Source organism: Glycine max, chromosome 13, assembly GCF_000004515.6.
Source record: "Glycine max cultivar Williams 82 chromosome 13, Glycine_max_v4.0, whole genome shotgun sequence".
In the NCBI taxonomy this organism is placed as follows: domain Eukaryota; kingdom Viridiplantae; phylum Streptophyta; class Magnoliopsida; order Fabales; family Fabaceae; genus Glycine; species Glycine max.
In genome coordinates, this window is record NC_038249.2 from 36,700,899 (window position 1) to 36,725,200 (window position 24,302).

General features: G+C 33.1%; 2 protein-coding genes and 1 non-coding gene across 4 annotated transcripts; all 3 read right to left on the bottom strand.

The window, feature by feature from the left end:
• Positions 1 to 4,418: 4,418 nt before the first annotated feature.
• Positions 4,419 to 4,500, bottom strand: TRNAS-AGA (transfer RNA serine (anticodon AGA)). Its single transcript has one exon. It is a non-coding gene; the product is annotated as a tRNA-Ser (tRNA).
• A 2,216-nt stretch (positions 4,501 to 6,716) lies between these two features.
• Positions 6,717 to 11,495, bottom strand: LOC100806694 (probable beta-1,3-galactosyltransferase 13). Its single transcript, XM_003543168.5, has 7 exons — positions 10,778 to 11,495; positions 9,857 to 10,009; positions 9,695 to 9,777; positions 9,476 to 9,575; positions 8,452 to 8,565; positions 7,568 to 7,710; positions 6,717 to 7,394 (listed from the first exon to the last, which is right to left on the bottom strand). Exons 1-7 carry the CDS (start codon positions 11,107 to 11,109, stop codon positions 7,309 to 7,311), a joined length of 1,011 nt encoding a protein of 336 aa, XP_003543216.1. The 5' UTR covers positions 11,110 to 11,495; the 3' UTR covers positions 6,717 to 7,308.
• A 788-nt stretch (positions 11,496 to 12,283) lies between these two features.
• On the bottom strand, positions 12,284 to 22,468 carry LOC100795889 (increased DNA methylation 1). Of its 2 annotated transcripts, none has more exons than XM_006594672.4 (9): positions 22,123 to 22,468; positions 17,779 to 20,461; positions 15,876 to 15,999; positions 15,514 to 15,596; positions 14,415 to 14,656; positions 14,157 to 14,243; positions 13,791 to 13,890; positions 13,351 to 13,543; positions 12,284 to 13,277 (listed from the first exon to the last, which is right to left on the bottom strand). In XM_006594672.4, the coding sequence occupies exons 2-9, from the start codon at positions 20,260 to 20,262 to the stop codon at positions 12,649 to 12,651; spliced, it is 3,942 nt and encodes a 1,313-aa protein (XP_006594735.1). In that variant the 5' UTR covers positions 20,263 to 20,461; positions 22,123 to 22,468; the 3' UTR covers positions 12,284 to 12,648. The 2 variants fall into 2 exon arrangements, with proteins under 2 accessions (XP_006594735.1, XP_006594734.1); XM_006594671.4 differs by having other exon boundaries at positions 22,105 to 22,468.
• Positions 22,469 to 24,302: the final 1,834 nt, after the last annotated feature.

The following is a 24,302-nucleotide window of genomic DNA, read 5'->3' on the forward strand; positions in this document are numbered from 1 at the left end:
AATTTTATGTACATTTAAAGTGGTTTCAAGATTCTTTCCCGTATGGTGATTTGATTGACTCCTATTAATGTCATGTATGATTTTTGCAATAATACTTTTTGATAAGGTTCCTAAGATTAAGACTGTTTATGTTGTGCATTATTGTTAATATTACTTTAGTTTAGCTTTATATTGGACAAATGTCATTTTCTACCCTGTTTGTTCGGTTGCTTTATCAGCAAAAGGAACGATTCATTCCCAAATTTAAAATCAATTTACACAAAATTATTGCCAGTAAAAATTAATATCGTATCTAAATAGGTTTAAATTGTTAACTCTATTTCATTTTGAAATATTAAAGAACAATAAATGTAAGGCACTAGTCGATTTTCTGAACTTTTTCTTAATCTTGTTGGAGTTACTAATATACTTTAGTCCTTACTGGTACCTTTTTTTTTAAATGCTTAAGACATTTTAATTACATGTCATTTTCTTAGAACTTCTTTATGATTAAATTATAACTTTCATCCTATAAGTTTAATTTAAATTTCACTTTAATTCTTTGTTTATTATTCAATGTAGTCATTTAAGTGATTTTTTAATGTTAATTTAATTTAATCTTCAGAGTTATTTTAATGGCATTATTATTTCCTTCTAACTTGTCTCGGGTCCCAATTTAATGAAAGTTTCTAAAATGACAACGTTTTGAATAAGGATTTCTTCTTCCTTTCATACTTAATCCTTAAACCACCATTCAAAACTTCAAAAACCACTACTAGAAAGCACCATTGTCATGCACAAACTACCCCTATCTGCTATCTGGACCATCTTGTCTCTATTCTCTATTTTAGACACTCAACAATATCACATAAAATGATCATTATTGACTAAAGTTCATACCTTTATCTCTATAACTGGTAAACATTTTTTATCATAAACTCATGTCTACATTAAATATCTAAACATTTTCTAATTAACTAAAATAAAAAAGAATAAACAATAACATTAAAAAAATGTTGATATGAAAGCTAACTTAAAGGTGAAACAAAATAAAAGGTTAAAAAATAGTTTAAAACTCAGATTAAATTTAGAGGATAAAATCACAATTTTATCCTGATAAAAAGACCTAAGTTTTACTTTCCTTTTCATATTTGCAGGTAAGAATTTCAGCTATTATGTATTTATTATTATATACGAAAAACATTTAAAATTGGAGGTGGGGTGTATAATATGGTACAGCAAAATCATTTTCATCCAAATTCAACAGTAAGGGCTTCTCATTGGTTACCGACAATTGCAGCCTGCTAAGTAAGTCCGTTTGTACCTGGTACTTCCCTTCATCATTTTCTACATCATGTATATATGATAACTCAACTGCACACATAAAATTATAATTTTTTTTAATAGATAACAAAAAAAATTAGTTGAATTAAGTCTCCATAGCTCATCTGATTAAGATATATTTTAAAACTCATGGAACATTTATAAAATTATTTATAGTTTATCTAGCAATAAGGTTTTTATATTAGCAGTGAATTTAAATTTACATTCTTATTCCTATGGAATGTGAATTCGATTCTTATTAAACGGATCAACATTTGTTGGCTAAAATTATAAATTATAAAAGCATATTGTAAAATATAAAATCATATAGAAATTAATTCCAACTGTGTAACTATATAATGGTCTGACCGACGTATGAGTGATTTGTTATTTTTGTTACTATCTTGAAACAAACTGATAGTTGAATTTATTTCGTACTTTGAAAAAACATAAATGAACAAGTTTCATTGATACAACACAAAACACTAAATTTGTAAAATTAAAAGTAAAATAATTTTGACTATAAACCAATTAACTTCAACTGAGAAAATAAACCTGAAAGTATGAGTTATTGAGTCCTCTAAATACCAGTCATGTTCCAATATTTTATACTAGGTAACTTTGTTCTGAATGGATAAGCCATACAATGAAAGTTAAAAAATAGTACAGTATATAATTTTTCTCAGGTATATTTATACCAACATAATGTTATGAGTTATGAAATTATTGATCACGAGCCATTCCTTATTTTCAAACCTAATATATGGCATAATGATTGTTCCTTCTCTGTGACAAATCCCATTTCTTCATAACTTAGGTAGTGCTGTCTGAATCACAGTCCATATCATGAGGCCACTAAAACCACTATATATGATAGACAATTAACACAGTAATCACAGGATACTGTAATGATTAACATAATTATGTTCTGTCATCCCTCCCCCCCCCCCCCCCCCCCAAATTTAAAATTTTAAAGGTAATAAAAAATTACTGAATCAGGTCTCCACAAACTATTTTTTAGAAGGGGATCAAAGATGCTGTTGTGCTATAAATATCATTGTTTAGTTTGAAATTTTCTTTTGGACACAATAACACAACTTTTATTTACTTTTTGTTTCTTTTCCTTCTTTCTTTATTTTGGTAAAGTTCTTTCCCAAATCTAGAAAGCTAAATTATTAACTCAATCTTAACCCCACTTTCTTTATCTAAGTTATGTCTGGGTAACATAAGTAACTTAACTCTTGACAGTGTTCTGCTTTTCTCGCAAATTGTATACATAATACTTAATGAAAATATAATATAATTTTTTTTTTTAATTTCTGTCCAATGTCAGTTTTAAAAAATCTATACTATCAACCAAATTTTTTTTTTGAAATACTACCAACCATTTAGAAATATTATTAGTATAATCTTATAAATAATTATTATAAAAGTTATGAAACTTATGGTAGATCACAATTTATGAGTTGAGAAAGTGTAAAACTCATTTACACCGTTAATAAATAGTCTATTTTCACCTTAAATAATTTTACTTTTTTAAAAATCAGATTCCATGAAACTATACAATCATGCCAGTAATTTATGCACAATTGTCAAAAAAAAAAATCGTACAGAAAAAGAAATTATTCATTAGGAGCAAGCCATGCCTCAATTATTATTTTTTCATGTCAAATCAGGTAAAACATAGCTTTTAATTTTGCATAAACCATTATGTGTGCAACATTACTCCTCTCATAAATATAAATATTTGATTTTGGTTGTCCATAGACCATAGGTTTAAGCCTAGCAGGTAGCAAAGTGTGTCAGCTCCAGATCAGCAGGAAGCAAGTTCACTATTTGTTTTTACTTATTGGAACAGAAAGGTATGTGTTTGATGGGCCACATGGGTCCCTCTGTATCCTGATCCGTTGAAAAGCTTTCCAGAATTAGAACCCTGGCCCAGCATGATTGACTTTTGATGGCCCAATAATGGGTCCATCATTGAAGGCCCATATTTCCCACTACTTATTAGGAAGTACTCTGAAACTCTGTCTCTCACACCCATTCATTGGAAGAAATTCAATAATACCCAAATAAGATGCTATTAATATTAAAATAAAAGGGAGAACAAGCTTGACTTCAACGAAAGGTGATATACCCACTTTCTATTGGGGGGAAATGTGAAAAATTAAATTTCTAAGTTTACGTCTCTTCCACTAAGGCACACTACACTAACATATGATGGGGTCCAATTTCCATTGCTTTAGGTACGTTCTCTCTGTCAATAATATTCATTCATAATGTTATTTGCCACTTCTTATTTGTATTTTGCCTTTATGAACATGGAGGGGCTAGAAGCATTGGCAAACCAAGCAACAAGAAGCTCCTATCATACCTTGTAACGCCATCAACTCACAGTAAACAAAAATTATAACGGGCTTTTCCTATCAATTAAGTTAGTTTTCTAAAACATAATGACTGATGCAAATTTATTTAATGAACAAAGATTGCTGGTTGTTAAAAATGTGTGAAGAATTTTAGGACCTAATTTTGTATGTGAAGTAATGGTGTATGTATTGCTTAATTTCAAAAGATACGCAAAAGAATATAAAATAAATCATTTTTTTTATAAAAAATTTAATCATCTTTAAAGAAATTATGATACAAACAATAGATCATTAAATGAACCATAATACAAACAAACATTCAATAGATCTAGTATATTTCTTTATAACAACAAAGATAACTTTTGAACAATTGATATATAAAGTCCTAAAAATGTCGTCTACATGAGAGAAAAAATAAATATCTTTCATTGAATTTTTCTTACAAGATTTTTAACAAGGCAATATTAGATAACATATTAAATAATAATGTACTATTCCTTCATAATAATGAATATCTAAAGGAAAGTGTTATAAATAATTATTGAATAATGAATATCTAAAGGAAAGTGCTATCCATATTCTACATAATGAGTAATTATACTTCTCCTTAATGTTATTAAGTTATCTGTAATCCTTCATTTACAATTTGTACCTACAAAGGCTTCGTCTTCCATTCTTTATAATACTTTTTATATTCTCTACGAAACGTGACAACCTTCTTTTCGGTTATTGATAAAAGAAGAAAAAAAGCGTGAACAGCAGGATTCGAACCTGCGCGGGCAGAGCCCACATGATTTCTAGTCATGCCCGATAACCACTCCGGCATGTCCACCATGATGATAGATTGGAACCTAAATTTTAAATTTAATTACTAACCATTCACAATGGCGCAGACCATTGCATAAAGCTATGCAGGAACGAAAAATTTACTTTTACATAACAATGAGGAGAAATTATGTAGAAACAAATTTTAGGGTATGTTTGTTTGTGTATGGAAAGGTTTGAGATTTACTTCTAAAATAGTAAAATTGTCAATTATTTCGTGTTCTATGTATTAGGGGCTGAAGTTGTCAGAATTTACAAAACTTTAGTGTATGCTTGTGTAACCGTACAAACGGAAATTGGTAGTAAAAGGAGGTTAGCAAAAGCATCTACACCCTCTTGCCTTCAATTTCAGTTGATTCATTGAATTTTGTATCAGAACTCATGCACAACAAGTTGGATGATAAATCAAACATGCACTTAGATTGTATTTGGTTTAAATGATAGAAATAAAAGGAAAAAAAATGATAGAAATAAAAGGAAAAATAATTGAAAAGAGAGAAATATAATAAAAATAAAATGATATATTATGTTGTTTGTTTTAAGAGAAATAAATGGTAAATAGAAGAGAAACAATATCAAAATTATTTAATAGGAATAAAATAAGAAATTTAATGTTCGGGGCCCACCTAATTTAAACTTAATTCTTTGTTGAATCTGTTATAAGTTATAACAGATGAAGCTCACCTATTACCGTCTGTGCCAATAAATTTCCGTCTCTGAAACCAAACAGAGCCTTAGTGGGAAGTCGAGGGTTCTAAAATGTAAGAATGTTTATTATCCAATGCCTATGATAAACCTGCTACTTGAGATGTGGTAATGCTAGCAATGTGATATACTTAGTTTAGAATTCCATTAACCTAATATAATTTTTTGTGTTGAATTAGCCCAATTGCTAAAAAACTAAAAACTAAAAAATTCTCCCACAAGTTGGCATATTACAAGTATGGAGCCTAAAACTTGTTCATGATTTTTTAGATGAACAACTGCATGTTTCTTCCTTGTGTCTTTTTGGCCATGGTAACACCGTTCATTAACAGATCACTATTCTTCAATTACATGACTTTGACAATGACAGCGCTGTTGTTTGAAACTCAATCATTATACACGAAACTGACCAAGCCATTTTTTCCTTTTCAATCTCATTGTCAACAGAACCAGATTACACTCAGTATCATTTCAATTCCAGAATTGTTGATTAACCATTTCAACGATTAGTTTGTGATAGGAACCCACAAACCATGATGTGTGGTTTGAACATTGTAAGGTTCATTACAGCAGGCACCATATTGCTTTCCAGCTGCATGAGTTGAAGCTTTCAGCTCGAGTACAAAAGTTAAATTAATTTTGGGAAAGCGAGTTCCACCAAGAGCATAATAGAAAAGTCACGAAAACAACATTTCACAGTTACCCTTGCATGACTAATTTACTGTTCAAAAATGTGTATCTCAATTTAGCTACTTATCCATAGATTTACTTCATCCTATTTCCAATGAGATATCGTTCACACTTGACGAGTTGAGTTAGGATCAATTTACTTAAACTTTTTTCTTTTTAAAGAGAGAATTTAATTCTTAAAAAAAGCAGAAAACTATTTCTTTTTTTTTTTAAAAGAAAAAACAGTTAAGACAAACATTTCAAAAAAGCAGAAATCTGCTTACTTCATTAAAAAAATGCTTTTAAAAAAAACTCAAACAAACAAGCCCTTAATGGGGAAAAGAAGTTTGGCTTCCTAAATGGAAAAGGCATGCCCTTTATAAACACCATGGTCTACAATCATCACTTGGAATGATTCATAATATTCCAATCAAGGATTTGCTTCTTACATGTATTTTAGTGAGAAAATTATGTGTATGCAGGAGGCTGGATCTATATTATGGTGTCATCTGTATCTGAATTTTCTCACCAATATTGATACTTTGATGCCAAGCATAAATTTCTGAATGGTAAATTGCTGAAATATTACAACACAGTATAAGTAATTACATAGTCTTAAAATTACATCAAGATGGAGATATTTCTTCTTCTGCTTATTATTATAATTAAATACGATAACACTAGCAGTCTAGCAGTCTGTAGACTCAGTAACTTAGTAAGGCAGTCTGTTTGTTTAACTCATCCTTTGGACCAAAGGGGAGAGAAAAAAAGTTGTAAGCAATAAATGGAATTTTAAATTGCATCATTACATCTGGAATAGAATTGAGCACCCACAAGAAAGAATTAAAATGAAATAACAAAGTAGTAAAGTTATAAACCTTATAATCTGCAGCTGCAAATTATTGTCAAAACCTTTGTAATTATAGGATCACAATTTCCTACCCCTCACAAATGGTCAAGATATCTTCCAGTTACACTGTTTACTTCCAAACAAACACATAGCTCACACTAGTTTTTTTTTTTTGCTGAGAACAGCTCATGCTAGTTCATACCAAAGACTAGTGCTCCATTTCTTCAAAATAATGACACGATTTACTGCTGCATATAATCTTAAAAAAGAATGACATTAAAATTGGGAAATTAGTGAAGTTAAATGGTATCATCATCCGTAAAGTCTATCTATTTTCTAATGCTGTATATAAACTATAAAGCCTTCCTCCCTAAAGAAGGTAGGGAGAAAAAGGAAAAGGAATATAAGGAAAAATTTGACTGGGAAAAAAAAAAAAAGAAAATACATCAAAGCATCTTCAGACATGAAGAAATATGAATCAAAAAGAGAAAGATCAATGGATAGAAAAGGATGCAATGGTAGCTGCTCACGGAAGTTAAACATAACAAGAGCAGGCAATTCACCTTCGCCTCATAAATATACAAACAAATACTATTCATCAGAGTCCACAGTTGGACTCTGAGTACAACTTTCCTTTTGATGCAGTTCCAACATTCTCTTTTCTGGATTACAGAGACCTGTGTAGGTAAACAATCTCGGGATCATTAGGGAGAATATTTTGCTTTGAATTATTCTATTATGTTATTATTATTATTATTTTGGGAGCCAAACTGCATGGATTTTATGCAGTTTTCAGAATATTCAAGGGAATGCCATCATACAAACTTCTGGACCAAGGAGAAATACCAACCTGAACACTTTGGAATGTCCCACACAGCAATTGACGTGGATGTGCACTCTCGAGCACAAAGTTCAAGATTATTTTCATGGTTGACATTCATTGCAAGCATCCAAGCTCCAATTGTAACATCCTCATTGCTGAACATCCGGAAACTGTGATTAAAAAATGTGAACGTTAAATTTAAAATCATAGGAATTGGGAAGGGGTGGGGACTGAAATAAGTCCTTATCATCATGTTTGTGCATCTCTGGGAAAGAAACAAAATTTAAAATTCTAGAACAAATCTTTAATGCCTAAAGTATAATATTAATATTGTATGAGTTGAATGAAGAAAAAGACAGCAAGAAATCTGCTAAGCTCATACCTCCAAGAAATTCAATGATTCATTTGAAGATATTATTATAAGAAAAGACATCCACAACTTGATGACCACAAGATAAGGGAACCATTTGACGGTGATAAAGAATTAATGATCTAAGGAAATGAACTGGGCGAAAATGAGTAGTTTAACCCCCTTTATAAATGAACCTCAGGACTGTATGGCATGAAAATCTCTGCCCTCTTTTACAAGTGTAAACTATGAACTCAAGGGCCAAATGACATGGACATATCTATATATTCTAAAACTCTAATTTCATGTTTTCAACAATTTCTATTGTTGTTCTCTGATGAAAAACAAAAGCAGGGATATTGTCCTAAAGTATTGTGTTTACTCATGAAATTATAGTGTTTTAGAATATGCAGATGCAGATTGATTTGATATGATGTATTACTACAGTAAATATCATTTAAACAAATATATTCCTAATATATGCACGCGAGTTATTTGCGAACCTACTATCATTGAAGGTTAAATGATCAAGCGATTAAATCAAGGAGAAAAGAACACTTGCCTGTTATTCTTAAGTGCTACCAAGCTTGATACAACATCGGCAGAAAGAGCGTATATAGGACCATAAGCATGAAGAAAATATTCCTTTCCGAGCAAATTAGATAGTGGCTCATACCTGCAAGATTTATCAGTATAGTTACATGGCATTTTCAACCCAACAAATGGATGTAAAAAACAATTCAGGTTCCCCAAAAAGTTCATTTTGATCCTTAAGGGTATATTTTCATGGTTGGAAGGTAGGGAAAGGGAAGAAACCAAAAGAAAAAGAAAGAAAAGAGATAACAAAAGAATGAGAGGTGGAATATTGATTGTCCTTCCCTTTGATTGGATGTTTAAAATCATCAAAAACTTGAGAAACTTTAAAATTATTGGGAAACACCCAAGTCTCACATCTGCTAGAGACAAGACAAAGATAGTATATATAAGTGGGGGCAACCCTCATCCCATGAACTAGCTTTTGGGGTTCAGTTTATCTTAGATCTATTGGAAAACACTCAACTTCCACATCGGCTAGAGACAAGGGGCAACCCTCATCCCATGGAAAATGTTCATAGAAGTAAATAACAGAGGACCTCAGATGATAATCCTTCATTTTCTTCCCTTTATTTTATAAACTTCCAGACACATGGAAGGCTTACTTAAAGCATTCTCTTGTCTACCCTTTTACTCTTTTATCCTTCATAAAAACATGCACTAAAAATCCAATTTTGGCAATCCAGTCCATCAAAGGCCTAAAATTACTTAACCAGTCCCTTACTGAAATGGTGATAGTTTTCCATCTCAGTATACTTGACATTGCCATAAAAGAATGATATCATTTTTACAATTTTCATATTTTTTGTTAGTAGAAATATTTATATTTATTAGAACCTTCAAAAACAATATATTGATGTACACACTTCTGCAAATTTGAAATTTAGTCTCAATAAAGGTGGAGTTTAATTAGCATGCACTGCCAATGTTAAAAAATTTATCATAAATTTAAAACATGGAGATAAAATATACTTAATCTAAACATAACTAACCATTTGAGTTTGGGATCAGTGAAAACAGGACCCTTTTTCATGCATCCTATGTAAGTCTGAGGGTGAGATCTCTCTTTTGCCAGTAGTAATGAAAGACGATCTGACACCAAAAAAAAAAGAATATGATTGCATAAATCATAATTATAGTAGTAATCATTAATCTCATACGCACAGTTTACCACTATATTAAACCAAGTTAAACCCTGAAAGATATGGCACCTGGCCTTAAATATATGTCATCATCAGCTTTCACATAAAACTCAGCTTCAAAAAGGGCATAAGCAGCTTTGAAGAAAGCCAGCCTGTAATAAATGACCAAATTCTTCTCAGCAACAAACTACAGACATAAAATGTTGCGGTTTACTAATTCTAAGCACACACGTTTTGTATGGGAGCTTACTGTACTCCTCTTCAATATCCAGTAAAATGAAATCATCGTATTGTGCCACTTCCTTCTGAAGTGCAGACATCTTCGATCTATCACTCGTTTTACCAATCACAAACCTAAAAGCCAACCCAGTGGCTTCTTCCAAGCTGCAAACAACAAAACAAATTGCAGATAAAGTAAGGAGTAAAGACAATCCCATTATATCACATCACTTTCAGACACAAATTCCCTCAAATTACCCAACCCACCAACAAAACGGTTTGAGCAGTTCATGCATACAGCTAACCGGTGGCCTATACAACTACATCGGATCTATAATTCCAGAAATTAGAAATGCCAAAATAGAAATAAAGGTTGATATTGTTAGAAATGTCCAAAAAGTATCATATTCATAAAAGAAACATAAAATTCCTGACTATGGAAAATATAACAGATTAGTATTAATATCAGTCAATTTGAATAATTTTTTTAGAATTCATTATTCTATTAATGTAATCTAAATAGAAATGCTTTATATAAAATTTAAAGCATTTCTAACAAAATTGAGACTAGTATTACATCAGCCGCATCAGTCAGCAATTTTAGATATAGATGGTTTGTATGCACAATTTGCAGTGGGTTTTTTTTTTTTTTTTTGCCTCGGGAAGGATTAAAAAAAGAAAAAAAAACAATTTGCGAATTTGAAAGACTAAAAAATACAAATTTTAATTCGACGACTAAAAGACGGGTCCAAAATTTGAGAGACTAAAACATAATTAAACCACTTGAAAAAAGGGTGTATGTTTATGAGAACTCCAAAGCAATCTCATTTTCCAAGAGCAGATCAGTGATAACAGTTGCACAACAAGATTGCTCAAATCATTCACTTTCCTCAACATCTATAAACAGATACCAAAGATCACTAAAAAAAATACCCTTGAAGTCCATGAGGATCGGAAGGAAACCAAGTGTTCCTGAGAGATTGGCGCCTCCCCACGGATCTGAACCCGGTTTGAATTCCCACAAAGGCCATAACTTTGTGTCGGGTTTCGACCGGAGCGTTGTTGCTGTCGCCGGAGAGGCGGTGATCCCAGAGAACTTTAACCGATCTGGGGACGCGGTTGGGGCAGGGAGGGTCCCGGAGGGGTCTGAGAAAAGCGAAGAAGAAAACGAAGAGGGAGAGGGAGAGGAAGAGGCATGAGAAGACGAGGAAGGAGGTTCTGCGAGGTGGAGGGCGAGCGTAGAAGGTTTTGGGGAAAGGAGGCATGGTTTTAGGAATGGAGGCCCGGAACTGGAAGAAGCTCCGGGTGTGTGGGAATGGAGGTTTGGATCATGGGCATGGCATGGAACAAAGGTTAAAAGGGTGTGAAGGTGAAGATGAGTGTGATAGAAAGAAAGAGAGAGACACAAAGAGGTTTATGCCTTAGCAAACAAGCATCATCTTCCATCTCATTACAAAACAACCATTTTACGTAAGAACCAATGTTTCTATCATTCTATTTCTATGCTTATTTTCTTTTTTCACCTCATTTTTTTTAATAGACCATGCATGCGTACCCTCTGCCCTCTTGTAGGACAATTAAAGACGACAAAGGTATCTGTTTTTAACGCAGGATTATTAGCTACGCTCGAATTCGAGTATTTTTTCTCCATGATTTTATATCTTTGGGACTCATGATTATTCTTTATTTTCTTGTTACATAAAATTTTATTATAAGTGTTTTTTTGTGTGTGTTATAGGTGCAGTTTTTTTTTACACAGTCAATTAATCATTTTAGATAATTTTTAAAGTAGTTTTTTTTTAAATAAAAAAAAGTTAATAAATTTATCATCTAAAGAGAGAGAGACATATTTTAATATCAAATTAAATCCTTCAATACTAAGGAATCTATCTAGCTTGATGAGAATGAATTATTGTAAATTCTTCCATATGTAAATTCAATTTCTATAAATAAAAAAACTAGATCCTTTAGGACCTACCTCCAATTAAAAACGATCAATCTATCCTATTAATCACCAAGATTAATTATCCTTAAATCACCAAGAATGACCTCTAAATAAGAAACTTCTTAACCAATAACTGAATTACTAAAAATCTTCAGAAGATTGTCCTTTTTCTTACGTTGAGATCCGAAAGTAAGTTTAAATTAAAAACAGATACGATATAACATTTTGATATTTTATACCTGAAATGCATGCCCCCTATTGCATGAGTAATGAGTAACTTTCTTTATCTCGTTATCTGGAGTTGTTGTACATTGTCGTGCAATCAATTTGTCACAGTTCAAATTACTTCAAAAAACTGGAATTCTTTTTTTTTTAATTCATAAATGGCAGCATGTAATTTTTCTTTTTTGCATCACGTTGCAGTCCCCATAATAAATATTTGCTTAGGTAAAACCGTAAAAGCAGATCAGTTTTTAGAACTACTGACCACTTGGTGAAATGTTCAACTTTTTCTTAAAAGATTGATTATGATGGCAATTGTAGTTGTAGGTGCATAATATAAAGTGATTTGAGGCATCCCAACAATGCCTAGTCTGGACCAGCACAACCTCCTTTGACATCTTATCTTCCTTACCACCAACTAAGGCAAGGCCATAAACATTTTAGTTTGCCTCCATCTTATGCTACACACTAGTCCCTAGTTATACACATTGTGTCACATTTTTAACTTTAACAGTCTTGAACCCATTTTATGCTTCCATATTTTGCAGTTAGTTTCCCTAAGTCCTAAGATACCCTACAAGTTTGTTATGAGCATCACACCGTCTCTCTAAACATCTATTTTCTTTCAACTTCCGATTCAGCTTGCAGACTTTGCAAAAGTCCCAAAAAAAGCTGTTTCATCATACATCACTGAGCATTCAATATTGGAATCCGTGTCAAAATTGCTGCCTAAAAATGTTTTGCAGGACAGATTTGAAAAATGGCCCTGCAAAGCATTTTGCTGATCCTCACCTATTTTGATATTCTTGTCCTCAACAATACTAATACCTGGTTCAGCACCATCTTTGTCAGCACAATTCTCACTAGATTGCTGTACTGATTCATTTGCCATTTCTGCATTATTGCTTGTTCTCAATTCCTTCACATTCTTTTCTTCAATAGATTTCTCTGAGCCACCTGACACTTCCAAGTAGGAGATCTTCTCTTCTTTAGAAAAGCTACTTATTTCTGTTGATTCTTTGGCTTCTAATGCAGTGTCAACAGCTTGTGTTTTGTCATCTCTGCCGGTTTCACTGCCAGCTTCATAGTCTGATTGATTTTTTCCATCCACAGGTTCATGTTCTGACTTTGCTTCACCTTTGTTGGTAGTTATGTTTCCAATATCTTGTGCCATTGATTCAGAAATGGCCATTCCTTCAGAACAGATGCCTGCTTTGATTGATTCATCTGTTGCTAGAGTTGATTGATCACACAGTCCTGTTTGAGCTGACAAGAAAATTAATTTTAGTAAGTATTTAACAATATTAGTATGCTAATAAAATGCACCAAACAAAAATACCTTCAATTTTCTCTTTCCAATGCAAGGATTTCACAAGTAACACTGTCCCAGGAAAAACCATCAGGTTAATTTTATTCAATCTTTGCCTTTCGATGTCATCAACAGGTATAAATCCAAAGCCCTTTGTCCACGTCTCAACCAAATCTGGAATGGCTGATATCACAAGCTTTTCCACCTTGAAAGATATTAACACCTGCTAATGACAGATAAATTTAGAAACACAAAAGGCCAAAATGAAGCAAGTGTGGAAACATTTAAACTCGTAACTAGATTATAGGAAAGAAGTCACTAAGCGCAGGTCTAAATCAACTTTTGAAGAATAATTAATTTGATGGACAAGGGAATAGTAATTGAACATGAGCAAACTGCCCTATATTTCCGATCCATTTATTTGACTACAATTTTTTGGACAATCAAATGAAAATGCAGCCACATTATACCTGTTCAATAGCAGTCACAAGGAGTCGGCACATTCCCTGGCGACGATACTGACTGCAAGTTGCAATTAGAGGCATCTCTGCTACTGTAGTTCCATGCACCCTGTAAAGATGTAAAAGGCTTGAGAACAATACAAAACATACATAGCATCTTGTATAGGTCAAAATAAACGTAACTGTAACCTAATTCATTCACAAATCAGCTGGAAGGGTAAGCTTAAGCTTCAGTGAAAGACATTTAAATAATTGTCTTTACATATTAGAAAAGTAGTTAAAATCCAACCATTTACATAAAGGTCAGAAAAAGGATTTTAAAAACATCAATTTCTATCATAAATTTCATGAGGAAAACATCATTTTAAATTTTACCTGATAGATGCTACAGATATTAACACATCGTCTTTCTCCAATACGATGGTGTAAAACCCTTGAAAGTTTAGACGAGCAAACTCAGATCTGGAAATCATATGAAATAAAGCCTCTCAAATCAACATACAAACAGAGAAGAGGAACAAAAAAAAAAGGATTTAAATAAGAGTATGAGGGGCAGGAGATTATTAAGACAGTTGTAAATAAGAAAGCGCACAAAAAGAAGAGGGAAATTTTTCATAGGGAAGAGGCACTAACCCCCAGTTGTATAAAACTTGGGGTATCAGGTGGATGCCTGTTCTTGGATCAAACATTGACACAAAACACTCCTCCATGATAGTAAGAGCAACGGCTAATTTTGTATTGCATACCGCCTTTAGGGCAAACCACTGTGCAGAGTGAACTTTTTGGTCATCGTGGATGCATCTAAGAAGGGTCCATGAGATGCCATCAGCAACTTGATTAACTAACCCCACCTGAGACTGGAGTCCAGAGTACACCTGCACAAACCAGAGTCTCAAGTCATTGAATAGATGTTGGGGTATTATAGCGTTATTAGGTTATGCTAGTAGTGTGTACTTAGCCTAATTATTAGTAATATAAAATAGGAGTACTAGGTCAAAATATCATAACACATTCTCATATAATAATATAGTGTTCATTGCCCACAAAAAAATAATAGTATTCCCTGCCCACAAAAAAAAAAATTGTTAACTGGCACTACAGTGCAATAAGAAATTCATGCTGTTCATTATAATAAAAGCACAAAAAAAAAAAAGAATAATGCACCCTAATACACCATTAACCATATTATTCAGAGTCATGGAAGCTTCCACATTCTGTATGGCTTTGAAAAGCTGTCAAATTTGATCTGCTTTTGGAAAAAAAATTACAGTCATGGAAGCTTCCATGTTATATTGCTCAATTGTTATAAGTTATAACCACTAAAATTATATTTGGGCAGAAGAATTTTAAGTAAACCACTAACGTATTGATTACCAATTATGTTTGTTTAGCTAACCTCACACAATTTATATCAAAGACTACATTTTAAAAAAAATTAATCTTAAACTTATTTGTCTGAAAAATGCAACATTTTATAAGTATATTTACCACCTTATACAAATTTTAATCAGAAAATCATCATTTAATGTTCCAAAAGTTGGTACAGAGTTTGAAATATAAACCAAAGCTTCAAGTTTTGAACATCTCAAATTATGGACAGTAAAATGACCAACTCACATTACAAGCCACTACATTATCATGCAACATAATAGACAATTAGCCAACATTTGCTAAATTCAAGAAATCCATTTCAAATGGAAGTCTAGAAATTTGAGAAATTGTAGTATAGTACCTCTTGACAACTCTGACCACAAAACCAAGTGTCCAAAATTGCTCCTTCTTGTTTATCTCTATCTTCAAGGCATTTCTCATGATCTATTTATTACAAGATCATAATAGTCAGATGGAACCATTGAAGCATTACAAAGGGAACAAGTGCACAAACATCAGATCAAAGAAATCTTTATTCATAATCAAATTAAGTAATTACTTATTATAACAAATTAATAAGGGAAGCTGAGATCATGGGGCTCCCACTATTATGGCATTAGGGAGGACTCAGATGTACACAAACTACCCTCCAAAATAATAACAATAATTTAAATATAGCATTGATTATGCCATAATGCAACATGATCATACAGGCATACTTACATTTATGTTCGCACTGTGAACATTGTAATGAATCATGCGCATCTAAAGTGTCTTTGTCAATGACCAAATTTCCACATATCCTACAAGTGCAGTTAGTGCAGTACCAGTCGCCATCTGGGATCTCCTGATGTATGAAAGTAAAAACAAAAATTGTATCATTCTTCCAACATTGGGTAAGAAAACCTTAATAATAATCACATCCTCAAAAATACAAACTATATATAAAAAAACCTTATTTATTGCCAAATGCAAACATATAGTAGAGTCATAAATAAATGTGTGCAAATGCTGGTAACACTAACAAAAAGCAACTCATCCATACCATCAATCGGTTATAATACATAAAACCTGAACCACGAGTCATAGAGCATGTAAATTTTCTATTATTAAACCACATTAGTTATTTCTAATTTCTCATGTCTAGCTACAGAGGAATCATATTACAATTATTTTTAGGTGTAGGAATGGAAGGTACTAATACATCTAAAAATTATAAGTAATTATCTCATAAATGTGTTTCTTTTGAAATGATCAATGCAATGAATCATTTTTTTATTACTATTTTTTTAAAAGTAACAAAAAGTTAACCTACCATAGGAAGAGATAACCTGCTGCTTGACAAGTAATATCCCTTGAGATATTTGTACCGAGCTCTTGCTATTGACTTTGTGATCAAAAGCAACCTAATATGCCACTTTACAAACCTTACGTGAATACTACCATGCTTCTCTATATTCATGAGTGAGTGAGAAAGAATGATCCAGACATATTGTTAGTAATGGATTTAGAGACAATAAAGTAATAGTATTTTGGTTATGTAATGTCCATATGAGTCTCCACAACTATTAAGGAGCTAACAAGTATAACACTATCATCATAGATTATTTTTCATTGTGCTTTTTTTAATAGTATTTACACTTTTATTTTCAATCTATTTATAATAAATATATTTTGATATGCAGGTTATTATGCTGCCATATCAACGATTTAGTTGACATTACTTTGTTAAATAAAAAAGGGTTTAATGTAATTTTTAAATATGAAGAAAGCCATATTACATAACTTCTAAAATTTATAGCACTCATGCAATGCACAGGCGGCTATCTAGTTGTCTATAAAGTGAGAGGATATACTCACTTGAACCTATTTATCAAACCACAGCTAAACTAAGCACAAAGTTCATCAATTCATTTCATACAACATAAAAATTAAAAAGCAAGTTAATTACAGTCCACGCCCTCGATCATTTATTCATGTTCACAGAAGTGAACCCACTCACCTACTATAGAAAGTCCTAATTACCATATTCTATATTTTCTAGTAATCAGCTAAATCAGAATAAAGACTCCTCTTAGAATGTGGGTTTGGGCCTAACTCGACCCCAAAAGCTAGCTTATAGGGTGAGGGTTTCCCCCACTTATATATTCTATCTTAGTCTTATCTCTAGCCGATGTGGGACCTGTGTTTTTTCCAATACACCTCCTCACACAGTCACGCCCAGACACTTTTGGGCTTGGTGCGTGGATAATATGATGGGTGGCCCTTTTAATGGATCTAGGATAAGTTTTGATACTATCTTAGAATGTGGATTTTGACCTAACTTAACCCTAAAAGCTAACTCATAGGATGAGAGTTACTCACCACTTATATATTCTATCTTTGACTTATCTCTAACCGATGTGAGACCTGGGTTTTTCCCAATAACTCCTAACCACAGACCACAAAATTACAAGTGTTATGCTACTGTAAAGGCATATATACATTATTACATTTACAGTAAATATTTAGGAATCGCATAGGAGCATGTTAAATCAATCACTTAATAGTTAATTCTGATAGCATGTTCAAATTCCCAAAACAAATTAAAAGAAAAAAACTAACATAAACCTAAGAGCAGACGGACCTGAGTGGACAAACAAGCTAGGTGAAAAGTAGATGGACAGTTATCGCAACATATCAGCTCACCCCCCTCGCCACACAATCCGCACGAATCATCATTTTTATCATTTTCATCAGCATGTACAGCTTGATTCTGGCTTTTCCTGGCTTTGTATTCAGTTGACCAAGCTTGAAGGAGGCACAGTGTAAAGGGCTCACCAGACTCCATGAAAATATTCAAGCAGGGGCGATTCAGTGTAAAACCAGCATGAAACTTGAACTCTGATAATGTGAGCACCTTACCACAACATATACAAATAATACCATCTTTGGTGATCCTACCATCCTTAATGACAACATTATCCTTAGGATTTCGGTACTGAATCACATCACTTAAAGATATGACCCCATTATCAATCAACCAGGACAATATTGTCCTTGCACCCAAATAAAACCTATTGCCGTCCTTATTGTGCTTCCCTGCATTAGAGGGATTCCTTGGTAGCAACCTGCATCGGCCCTTTTGGCTTTTAAACTTTTTCTGACCCCTTGATTTGCAGGATTTAGCACTAGAATTACCCCGGATCATCTCTGGGCTGAAGTCCTTATTCCTGAATATTGCAGACACCAATAAATCATCGTCTTTAATCAGGCATCTGTTAGACTTATCTGTTCCAGCTGTGGGGCAGTTTGTTTTCCTAATATTTCTCTGAATTGCACCAACAGATGATAACTTTCTGCAGTTTCTTTTCTTTCTCGCATTGTCAACTAGATAATCCTGGACCTCTTCCAACCCACTTGCTTCACCATCTAGTGACTGCACCTGGTCAGTAACAGTTGAGCCCAGCATGTCACCATGGTAGAACATACTCAATTTGATTTCAGATACCCTTTTGCACTTCCTCCGCATTTTCTTTTTAAGAATAACATTAGAAGCAGAATACTTGTTATCCCTCCCAAATACAGAATCTACTGAGATTTTGCCACCCTCTTCCTCACTACATTCAGACGGTTGCATAGCCCTAGAGTCATGAGAATGAACCAGGTCATGGCTCACACCGGATGCATTATTTTCTTCTGACATGTCCATTGGCACATCTCCATCAATGATTTTATTTGTTTCCAGATAGTTTTCTGAAATCTGTTTATCAACACTTTCGGAATTTCTAATTTTGGCTTGATGAACAGCATTTACATTAGACCCTCCAGGTACCTGATTCAAATTTCCAGAGCTTGAACCAATGGGAGCACATGCCACCTTATACTTGCTAGAAACTAAACTCCAAGTTGCTTTCACTACCTCTCCCTTTTTCAGCGCACCAATCTTTCTATCAAAAAATATAACTACTACAAAAGGATCCAAAAGCCACCATTGATAAGCCAATATAGCAGCAGGGTCTTCTGACTGCATCTTTGTTTTTTCAACCTTTATCAGTGCACTGGATAGATCAAACCAGAATTGACTAATATCAGTCCATTCCTTATAATCTCTGCACATAAAATTGCATTTTTCAACAGACAATAGCTCACCACATAATCTCCAAGCCTTTGTAAACTCCCGAACAGTCTTTCCCTCTGGTGTCCTATAAACTGACTCTGGGTAACGCCTACTAGGCCGCTGACGCTTCTCAATAGACCATCCTGCCATCTTAAGCAACTGCACAATATGAACCTGCAGTATAGTACGGGGGTCCTCTTCCTCTAGCATTGAGGATGCATTTGAGATGTCCACATTAGAAGATACCGGCATTTCCTCAGGATTTAAAGGAGACCCAGACTTCTTCACAACAGTGGTTGACGGACTTGTAACTACAAGCCTGTTTGCAAAGCTTTCCTGGGAAACAGGAGAAGCAGCTGCTTTACTTACACGCGCCTCTTTTGCAATATTTTCATCTGCTGTTGTTGAGTTAAAATTTCTAACATCTACATCATCCTTGGCAGCTTGTTTATTTAACTTGTTATGGTTCAATAGATAACAGCCAGATATCACACCATGTTTAGATGATTCAACTAAACGAAATGCAATCGATTCACTATCACAGCTCGTAACAGCACAAGACAGGTTAGAAACTACTACTTTTGAAAGTCGTGATGAACTCATATTTTTTTCTGAATCAGATCTACTACAAGCAAGTTCATGCGGAGAAAACTTCATACGTTTGACATTCACATCCTCATCATTCTGGTCTTCACAAATGAAACTCTCTGGCACACACCCCAGAGCAGCCTCTTTGGAATGCCGAATTACATTAAAGTCCTCTTCTTCAGGGTGTGTAAGTCTAGAAGATGAGGGATGCAATACAACTGAGTTTTCATTACTAGAGCAGAATGATTTAAATGTGTTTTTAGCAGATTCATGTTCAAAGCTGATAGCTACGGGAACAAGACACTTCTGATTAGACTGAAAAATGCCATTACCAGAAAAGACCTCTGAAAAAATCTGTCTTTCTTCATTAGATCCTTCAAAGTTATCATCACATAAATCCTCTGTTTCTTTGTTGATCAACATCTCTGCTGACCAGTGCGGTTTCACAATACAATTTCTATTGCTGGTCTACATGTTGGCACCATTACAAAAAGCTACTTTGTCATATTGTAAACCAATTTATGAAGAAAGCATTTCTTCAGCCCTACATTACTGGTTGACAAACTTCATCACTGCTGATCCCAATTAATACAATAAAATCTTGTGGTATAGGCTTTAGAATCTGCATAAGAAAGTGAGGAATGCTATTAAACTGTCTTCAAATTCAAAACATGCTTTAGCTTCTTAATTAATTATCGAAAGAAATTTTTTTTGCAAGATATCATTCGACAACAATAATCATGAATCATGTAAGTATCGTTTTCATTTTTTGGCATCATTTTCCCTCAGAGTCACAGTTGCATTAAATACAAAATTGAAATGTAAATGAGGTGACAGATTATCAGGCAACAGCCACAATCAATTTTGCACCCATGAGCATCCATCACAAGGATGCATTAAAAGATTCTTTCTCTCTCTTCACTAAAATATGAATATCTTACTATCTCATTAATAGAAAAAATGTAAAGTAAAAAAAGGTGTGGTAAACTATATTTATGCACAAACAAGAAGCCACCAAAATAACTAAAGCATATAAACACCTAAATAAGGAAATTTTTAGTTTGGGTATAAGATAACTTCCAGTTTATCTTCTAGATATGGAACCATCAATACTCTTTTTGATGCATCAGCATGTTGCCTAACTGCCTAAGAAGACCAAGCAAAGCAATAACATCTTCCATTGTTTGCCCACAATTCACATGTGTTTTTCATTATTGATCCATGGCATAGAGGATCAGGCATATATTGTCTTTCATGCAACAGTTTCTTCAAGAGAAATATTCTCCTTGGACAAAAACAGCATATAGCATATAACCAAGGGATAAGGAATCGGAATTCAGAAATAATATACTTTTCATGCAATAATGTTTTTCAACAGAGGGAGTCTCATTTCTTCCCCTGCAGTTTGCAGATCTAGTATTAGTACTATAGTGAGTACTCTTCCAAATCATTAACTGAAAAAGCCTCATTACACTCTTCTTCAAAATATTCATCATGTTTCCCTTATTAAAAAAATTTAAGCTCCACATAGAAGTGAAGGAGAATCGTCTTTAAAGGCAATAATTACTAAATAATGTTTTCTGGTTTCTGCTATTAGCATAACAATATTAGCAAATTTTGTCAATATTTCCTTAAATGCAAATGCAAAGGTTGGCTTTAATCAAAATGTACATGCAATCCTACGAAGTTTATGGTTTGCACGAACACAACTACTTTTTCAAGATAGAACAGTTAGGGAAACCGAAAGTTGTCGTCAAACTTCAAAAGCTAAAATTTTAAGAACATTTGGTAAGACACCAAATTTTAAATAAAGTACTAGTATAATTTAATACACCTTGCATGCCTTCAATTATTTACAAAGAAACAACATCAAAAGATTTTTAAAAATATCATCATTTTCATTAAATACTTAACATTCTCTTAAATAAAAGAGCGACAAACACATTAGTTGAGCAAATCACTTGAAAGAGATGGGAAAGCCCTGAATTCCTGAACAAAATTGAAGCATAAAATCCACATGCACGAATAGAGAAGCAGCATTGGGAAACAAAACAAACGTCCAGAAATGGATGATAAAACCGAAAATCCAAACCAATAAACACTCACTTTTAACACAGATCACAACCTACCCTACCCATCTCAGATTCTCAAGAAAAAAAAAATCACAACCCATCATCAAAAACCGCCAAAAAAAAAACAAACTTTTCAACAAACAAACACGACCCAGAAACTCTTTTCAGAGTAAAAAATCTCAGAGCCACCCACCAGAGTAAAAAATCTCACCCCCAGAATTAGGGTTCCTCAAAATCGCAGAAGCACTTCAACATTTTCTGAGCTGGAAAGCACGAATTGCCATCTTCCTTCGCTTCATTTCCTCACCACCAGAGGTAGAAAGAGCTTTGGGAAACCCAACAATGCTACCACACTGCAGCAGATGGCAAACAGAAAAGGAAAAACACACACTTTCTCTCTCTAGGAGCATCTACCATGTGAGTGTTGTATCTATGTCATGGACTACTTAAATGTATGTACAGTTGTACCCTCTTGCATTACCTTACCACTAGGCCTTGTCCATTTGTGCCTCATTTTTTAAACCCCTTTCGAATGAAGCAGCACCTACGCTCTCTAATTGAGATCGAGTTTCTATATATGGAAAATGCCCAAATGGCCCCCCACTAAAGGAATTATATGGGATAAATGATCACTCCAGTACCAATACCAACTAGGCTTGGATGTAGCAGGAGGTTAATCTCTCACATGCAAATATTTGGTATGATCGATATTTATATTTAGTATTCAATTATGTCATAAAGAGGATTATCTCTTAAAAAAAACATGAAAGAAAATAAAACAATGATCCCGTTACTTTATCTTAAATATAAGAAAAATATATTTATGTTACCTAAAATTAGTTATTCATATTTAATTATATTAATCTCAATTAAAAGTTATTTTTTCTCAATTTATGTTTCATTAAACCAAATTTGTATCTTTCAATTTAACTATATATAAGTCTATAATGCTCTATGTTCATTCGTCTTTCTCCTAGGCGTTACCTTCTTTATGATGGCATATTTTGTTTTATGCAATATGAGTTCAAGGTTGTCTTAAGGAAGGGACACAGGGTTACGCTCACTAATTCGGCTAGGGAGGGCCTAGAAGAATTTTGTGTTGATATTTTTGCGGCAAATAATACTAGATATGATATGACTATTTCAATTCATGTTTTTACCTACTATATTTCGTGGCTCCATTGGAAACAAACATGCACGTGTGTCATTTCTCATCACTTAGCTTTACAACTTATTTGAGAGACACGTATGGATGGAAGTAAGTAACAACTTTTCATTTAGTTTTGAGGTTTGACCATGAGTTTAACGTCCTATTTAGAATTTTTCACATGTGGTCGTGGTTTTAGATTTTATATATATATATATATATATATATCCAGGTAGCTATTGCTAATGTTAAGTGACACTACATACAAGCTAGGTTGTTATCTTCCATCTCCCAACATAAAATCTTGTAGCATGTTTAAGTTGTTTAATATTTGTAGAAGTGAATTTTTTTATCCGGCATAAAAAATAGATACTAATTTACAATAACTTAGATATATGCTCAACCAATTGTATTATATCCCCTAATTAGTTTTGGAAAACTGATTTGAGCATGAGCTTCTCGTTGAAAATTTTACTTTCTTTTTAAATGTCAAAGTTGCAACAATGGAATTTTTGCCTGAAGTAATCCTACGTGATATATAAATTATAAAAATTTAACTAATAATAAGTAAACTAATCATATACTTTATCTGAAAAAAATATTAAGCAGTCTTAAATCATATAATCAGATAATTTCAATTGATTTTTTCATAACATATAACCAAGTGTTGTTAAATTTTTCTTATAAATTAAAAAAGTTAAATACATGTCCAATAAAAATTGGTTAGGACAATAGACAAATAGTGAATAGCCTTGGCATAGATCACATTCAGATGGTGTGTGTTTTGATCTCACACAAGGATAATGTCATGTTGGTGGCAAGGTACAGGAGTGTGGGGATTTAAAAAGTCTGGACCCAAATGGTCTTCAAATTCATCAAGTCTTTTTGAGATGTTTTAAAAGGAAATGTGATTAGATTTGTCAATAAATTTCACGTGTTTTTCTAAGAGATAATAATGCTTCCTTTATCTCTTTGATTTCATAGGTTGAAAAATCACATGACCTTAGTAAATTTAGGCCTATTTATTTAGTGGGATGCATGTATAAGATTGTGACTAAGGTGTTAGCTAATAGATTTGAAGAAAATCTTTCCTACATTTATAGATCAAAGACAAAGTATTTTCCTTGGTGGTAGATATTTGCTGCATAGTAGCCTCTTAGTAATAGATGAGGCAATTGATGAAGTAAAAAGAAGGAAGAAAAAATATCTTATTTTCAAGGTTGATTGTGAAAATACATATGACT

Excerpts from the sequence above, each read along its gene's own strand:
- LOC100806694 (XM_003543168.5), bottom strand. The coding sequence starts at position 11,109 with ATGCCTCCTTTCCCCAAAACCTTCTACGCTCGCCCTCCACCTCGCAGA. Across the intron at positions 10,010-10,777 it reads GATCCTCATGGACTTCAAGG|CTTGGAAGAAGCCACTGGGT; the intron begins GTATTTTTTTTA and ends TGTTGTTTGCAG. Across the intron at positions 9,778-9,856 it reads AGTAAGCTCCCATACAAAAC|GCTGGCTTTCTTCAAAGCTG; the intron begins GTGTGTGCTTAG and ends CATTTATTACAG.
- LOC100795889 (XM_006594672.4), bottom strand. The coding sequence starts at position 20,262 with ATGTTGATCAACAAAGAAACAGAGGATTTATGTGATGATAACTTTGAA. Across the intron at positions 16,000-17,778 it reads TAGCTTGTTTGTCCACTCAG|GAGATCCCAGATGGCGACTG; the intron begins GTCCGTCTGCTC and ends TTCATACATCAG. Across the intron at positions 15,597-15,875 it reads TTCACAGTGCGAACATAAAT|ATCATGAGAAATGCCTTGAA; the intron begins GTAAGTATGCCT and ends TGTAATAAATAG.